Source organism: Nanorana parkeri, unplaced genomic scaffold (assembly GCF_000935625.1).
Source record: "Nanorana parkeri isolate BGI_ZX_2015 unplaced genomic scaffold, ASM93562v1 scaffold233, whole genome shotgun sequence".
Taxonomy (NCBI): Eukaryota; Metazoa; Chordata; class Amphibia; order Anura; family Dicroglossidae; genus Nanorana; species Nanorana parkeri.
The window spans coordinates 1082338-1089283 of NW_017306501.1; the positions used below are offsets into that span (position 1 = coordinate 1082338).

At 39.5% G+C, this 6946-nt stretch overlaps 1 protein-coding gene across 1 annotated transcript in view; it reads right to left on the reverse strand.

Moving 5' to 3' along the window:
* Window positions 1-6323: 6323 nt before the first annotated feature.
* Window positions 6324-6946, reverse strand: part of RBFA (ribosome binding factor A (putative)) — an 11258-nt gene continuing 10635 nt past the window's right edge. Inside the window, exon 7 of the mRNA XM_018556296.1 lies at window positions 6324-6690. Within this exon, the coding sequence (XP_018411798.1) occupies window positions 6324-6690 (367 nt within the window). The remainder of the gene's footprint in view (window positions 6691-6946) is intronic.

Sequence of the window (6946 nt, forward strand, 5' to 3'; positions counted from 1 at the left end):
TGCCACTCTTCTAACCTACTCTATGGTTTCTTTCCGAATCTTCTCTATCCCTGCAGGAGAAATGGTTTCTCCTGCCTTTGTCTTCCTTCTTTCCTCCCTATCTGTGCTCCCCATCTATGTCCTGTCCCCTTTTTCCTCTCTCTCCCCTTTGATAGGATCTATAGATCCCTATTGATCCTTTAGCCTATTGGTACATACTGTATACAGACACATTTTTTGCTATACCTGAAGGTATGAACAGCTTATTTGACTTTTTTTCTATTGGGATTGCTACTTGCACTTCATCTCATGTACTCTGCCGATGTGTATTATGTGGTTTTTCCCCTTTTCTTGTTGTTCTCTGTATTTTTATTGTTCTGTTGAGCTTTATTTTGATCCCTGTACTGATTTTGTATGTACTGTTTTTATGCTCTATAAAAAAAATTAAAATGGAAAAAAAATGGAGTTAATTTTCCAGAGAGCCTGCAAATGGAGACGACTACAGCAGTAGTCACATGACAGATTGACTGCCAGCAGGCCGGATACCAGAGAACAGCTTCCATGTGCTGCTCTACATATCTTCTGCTGGGGGAGGGGAGCAGTTTCTGTCCTGCACACTAGTCAGGAAGATGATTAATTATTGTTCGCACTCAGTGAGGATGTGGGGAAAAGGTGTGGACAATAAAAAAAAAAAAAAAAAGTAATATTAAGCACCTTAAGTTAGTTGAAAAATACAGAACAGTAGTTAAAAATAAATCAAACTGTCAATGATTTAAAGTGTTTTAATTTGTTTCCTATTATGATTGCCAACTGTCTCAGATAATGTACTGACAAAAGACTATTCCTGTGGTCTATTCTTGGATTTTCTGCTACATAGCACTTTCTACATTTTTCTATTGTATGTCATATACAGTTAGGTCTGGAAATAATTAGACACTGACAAGTTTTATTTTGTCTGTTTACTAAAATAAATTTAAGCTACAGTTAAATAAAGAATCCAGGATTAAGGTGCAGTCTCATCTTTAAATTGAGGGTATGCACATCCATAATGGAGGAATGGTTTAGGAATTACAGCTCTTTAATATGTAGCCCCCCTCGGTTTCAAAGGACCATACGTATGTGGACAATTGATTCAGAAGCTGTTTCATGGAGAGGTTTGGGCTATTTCTTAAGAACCCTCACTTTTCTAAGTTGGTAAAATTGGATGCAGGGATATGGAAGCCAATATCTTACCTTTTGGAAGAAAAGAAAAACAGTGCAATTACGAATGACACACCCAAAACTGTCTACCGTAGGGACTAAGTCACCCATTCAGATGCAGGGGGGAACCCTGACTTTTTTTGAGGTGAAGATCTTGCAACCTCCAGATGAGGTTCAGCAGAGATGAAAAGACTGACCGACAGAGGGATCCTCCATCGACTTAGTAAACTGTCTCTTCCATAGAAACCAACTCAAGTCATAGGTTATTGAATACATCAATGAGTAGAAATTCCCAAAAAAGGGGAAAGGATGATTCCCACCCTAGCCAGAATCTGGAATACCCCAACAATCCTATAAACTCCTAAGCAGTAAGGGACAAAAGAGTGTTGATGAAAGGACCCTCGGCATAGCAAGCAACTAGGACACGGTCTCCTGAGCATTCCACAAATGGGTATGCTAGCAAAAGATAGATGGACTAAGGTCACCCATTGCAGTGGGACTGCCTTCTAGGTGCCTTTTAAAAGTTATGGTGTGCCACATAGTGAAGAACAGTTAGCCCGAGGTGTGGCAAGGCCTTGCATACTGACAATCCTGAGCAGCTGATGCTGAAGAGGGTCGTAGGAGCTATTCTATGTAGAAATTAATTGTAACGCACTGGCAAAGCAGAACATCCCCCTCATTGGTGGAGTGGGGAAGTTTGGTGGAGTCGGGCAAAACCCCTATATAAAATTGACATATGAAGCCAGAGATTGTTCAAACAAATCTGAAGCTAGTTGGTCCAGATGGCTTGATGTATCAGGTGTTACTGATCTTATTGATACTTAAGATCTCCTCTGTATACTCTTTGAAACAACATATAGAAAAAAATTGGGTTTTTGTTGAGAGGTATAACACCAACACTTGATTCAGTTGATATAAAAAAATATATTTATTTTACACATATACAGCATAAAACCATGTATACATTTCATTGAATACAATCTAAATCGAATAACATTTTAAGCAGACATTAAAAAACAAATTGCATCCTAGTTCCAATTCATCTTGTTAGACATTGTATTCAGTAGGGAGTTCCATGTATCCAGTCCCTACGCATTTCGCATATTGCTTCCTCAGGGGAACATGGATCTATCTAATCAGAAATGTATATGTATTTAGTCTTAAATTACTTCATCTACGTACAAAAATCCATTTTGAAGTCTACACACCGGAAAGAACTGTGCTCTTGGCGGCTACACCGGACAGAGGGACACCCATCACCATCGTCACCCCCGCAACCCAAACACCTCTCACTTACCACCCTATGGAATTCCCGGATGCGAACAGGATTCCCCAGATTGAGTGCCGATATGGATAGAAATCCCACCGCAACCACTCCGTCCGGGGGGTCAATTTGGGGGCCACAAGAGGGGGCGCTTCAGGACTGAACAATTTGCGGAGGGTCGCCTGTGCTGAAGAATTAGTTACGCTGTTAGGTTTGTATGTGTAAGATCATGTATCCTATCGTGCATATTCATATCCATATATATATATAAATATATATCTATATGTATGTACATATTCATAATATATATATATGTATGTATGTCCATACTCATAAATACTGTGTGAATGATTATCCCCAGTTGGCTTGCTGGTATTCCCATTTCACCTAGTGAACCCCTATGCCATCCATATTAAGTGACCACTTGTGAGTGTACTCTAATAAGTTCCTAACGTTCTCCCCCTTATTCATAGGGATAGAAATGTAGGTTCTTGAATAGAAAACCTTTTCAAATCAAATAGATATGGCACAAAAATGTGTGAGAGAAAATATGAAAAAACTATTCCAGTGATTGGCTGTGTAAATAATTTTTTTGTATATATAGAAAGAAATTTTACCATAAAAGTATAAAATACATTTTTTACTATATATGGGAAGGGGTATGTGTTCCCTCCATATATGTTTGTATTCATTATTCTAAGTGTGTAATCATATCAAAGTATTCATAACAGTGAGTTAAGTGAGCAGGTTCACTGAGAGTGAGTATAACATACTCCCACTTCCCAGCGTTACATCTGCTTACTTTTAGCTAGTGCTTCTTTTACTGTGATGTGCCCATATGAGTATCCCCATAGTTCTCTTGCCTCCCCTCCTTTCGCACACATGTGTAAATGCCTCTAATGAGGCCAAACCAATTAGTTGCCACCGCAAAATAATAAATTAAATCCCCCTCCAAACACAGAGAGGGGGAGGAAAACCATAAAAAAATGTTGTACATATGTGACTGCCCCTCATTCCTTCATGTATCTTATGTGTAGCTGTTCATTGCTAGTATCATTACCCTATCAACTAACTCTGTTCTCAGAGTTGTCCACATACCTGTCGCTTTCAAGTTGAAGAAATCCAGATTACACAATATATGTGTTGCGTTCGTCCGCTTGTAGATCCCTCTGATCCTAGGTCCTCGCACCTGCGTCTCACCACCACTGTCCATCTCTTCTGCCACCCCCTCTTAAATGGCCCCCACCGCGGACATGACGCCCAACACCTGAGTGTGTTTTGGACGCTCGTCCGCGGTGTGGACCTCAACTGCGCATGCGCGCGATCCCTGCGCATTGGTGTTCGGGGCCCGCCGTCGCCATGACAGCACGGGACCCCCAACCTGTATCTCCGCCTCCAATCAGCCCCCTGCATAGAGCGAGCTGATGGTGGCCCAAGGGTTCAGATCCTTGTTGTTTCATTCCCAATGACATTTACTAATGTCTCTTCTCTCGTGTATGTTCTACCTTATTTGTAACTGTCGTTGAGGTCCAAAGGTCCCCAATTTGCTTGACTTCCTGTCCTCACATCTACGTCCCACCCACCTAGATGGTTCAGATGGAAAATAAGGGGGAGGGAGGAAAAAAACGGGGGGGGGGAATAAAAGGATTTTGGCATGATTTTAAAGCACACATATATCAATTTCCAATTCGATCCCGAGGGGTATCTGCACGGAAAGCCGCCACATAAGCACATATCTCCCCGTCCCCGGCCTTCAGACATCAAAAAATTGTTTTATATTCTGTTCTGTCATGCATATATATCAGATCAATTCATTTGCTCTTAAATGAGGTATATGGTATTAAAAATATAGCCAATTGTAGTCAGTCACTGGTACATACATTGGTCCAATTAAGTCTATTCGATCAATTACATTTGTTTGAAAATGATCCAGGATATAAGACATAATTAATTATCACTACATACGTCAATTTTAGCATAATTAACATCATTGTTTGAGGAACATCCAATTTGTCGTCAATTGATTGCTTTTTTGTATATAAATATATCCCACCCACGACATCATCACCCATGGTTCGTATTCCAATACAATTAGCTTCTGTTGTTGTGTGCACTCGATTCCTATTTGGCACTACTCGTCCTGTCTGGGCCCTTGGTTTTATAAGAATGGCCTATAACTAAGTACCTCATTGAGACCCGGGGGGGTGGTGGACCTCAGTCTATATATCCATCGGGTCTCAGTCTGTAACAGTCTTTGGTCCACATCACCTCCCCTCATGTCTTCATGTATATGGTCTATGATGTAGAACCGCATAACAGATGTATCAAAGTTATGACGTAGTCCTACATGCCTACTTATGGGGGAAATCAGCTTGCCACTTCATATTAGGTATAGGTGGTTGTATACCCTCTTCCATATAGGTCTATAGGTCTTTCCTATATAGAAGGCCCCACATGTGCATTTCATTAGATAGATCACATTTGTGGTGTGGCAATTGATTGTATGGTTCAATTTCCACTGCCGACCATTAGGCAGGGAGACTGTATTGCCCTCCTCAAACCACCTGCAATAATTGCAGTGTCCGCATCTTCTAAACCCCTCCCTCCCACATGCCGATCTCTGTGAGGATGGCGCATAGAAGCTGCGGGTGACCTCATCTCTTATGGACCTTGCTCTTCTAAATACTATTTCTGGGGTATCTTTGATATATTTCTTTATGATGTCATCATCAGTCAGAAAATGCCAGTGATGTATACTCATCAATATCAATTTGGTGAACCAAGCAATTATCTAGCCTATTTCTAATATTTATCTTTAGTACCCCAAGTTTCTCTTTCTAATAATGTGCATCTATTCACTGAAAGCTTATGAAATAAATATAACACTCTAGATTATTGTTATGTATTATTTGCAAAAAACCCAATAAATAAAAAATTTAAGGAAAAGGATCTGGATAGCTCCACAATGCAGAGCCCATTGCCCAAAGGTCACATTCCAGTCTAGCCCTGCAATTTTTTGGTCCAGCAGGGTCCAGTTATGGCCTCCAAAGTTATTGCCCAGGATATGCCAGTCTGGAGAGCTGTTATGTAGAGACTGCAGCTTTTTCAAAATCTTGATCGAAGTCACCGAAGAAAAAATGAATCTACAAATGTATCAAAATATCTTGATTGAATAAAAAAGATCTAATTTTAGCAGAGGTGAAAAAAAAAAAAAAAAAGAAGGCATGCAACTTCCTAGGACACTAGCAAAAAACGGAGGCATTACGATTGGTGTTATACAGGGGCTGGCCTAATATTTGTTTGCCAGTGTCTCAATCTCATGTAGGTAGCAGTATAATCCAATTGTCTAGAAACTTACTAAAGTCCTGTGTCTCTCAATGGATGACAAATAAAATTCAAATTTTTGTCATCTTTTTAGCTTAGCTGTCAATTTATGTTCAGACCACAATTCCAGAACATCAGTCCAATACTACGACCTAGCTACCTATCAATTCCCTGGTACGGAAGGATTAAATAAGATGAGAAGGTTTACATAAAACTAATGAGTATTTAGTGAATGAAGAACAAAGTCAGCACATAACATCCTGGGGCTTTCCCGGTCAAAACAGCATGTAGCATCTTAAAAGTACCTTAAATATAACAGATATCACAAACATATAATTTACAAACAAATGGTATATTAACATTTTATTTAGTAAGTCTTAATATAAAAATGTACAGACTTTTCACACCGCACCAAAAAGGTTTGCAGAAAATACTACTAAGCCAGGACACCAATCCTTTAGACATAAATAAACCCAATGCAGTATTTTCTGAATTATAATGGCAGTGAGAAATTAGTTTACTCGTGGAAGATATAGCCACTATTAAATGCTTATTTTTAAGTGCTGCCACCATTTGTTTCCTCCTCTTCATCCCACTCCACCAGGTCCTCATGTAGTTCAAAGTCCAACTCCTCTTGTCTATCAGAGTCCATGGCACTGACCAACAAATAATCCTGTGGGCTGATGTCATTCGCAGACCATTTCTGCGTTTTCATTTTTTTCCTTAGTAAACTCTGTTTCTTAATTGCTGCAAGTTGTTCTTTCTGTCGCTGAGAATGTTCATTGCTGTCAGTTACAACATCTATGGCTTTCATTTTTTTCTTGTAAGCCAAAATTTGTTGGTTGAGCTCTGCATGGTCAATACCAAAGATACTCGGTAGCTGAATCACAGTAGCTTCTTTAAGAGATTCTGTATCCAGATTCCTTAAAACAAGTAACAATAATTAAACATAACATAATTTTATAGTCAGCTTTACCCAAAAGATAGATTTCATTTTTTCATGGCTGATGGCAAATGTGATTACATGCTGGTTTCCGATCTCTCAGGAACTCCAAAAGAATTCCCTTTTACACTCAACTGCTGTGACCATTACAAAGCAAAAATATTGGTGTCAGAATCCAGAAGTGAGAGGTATGCTGTCATTACGATCTGGAATCCCCAATATTCAAGAAGCCAAAA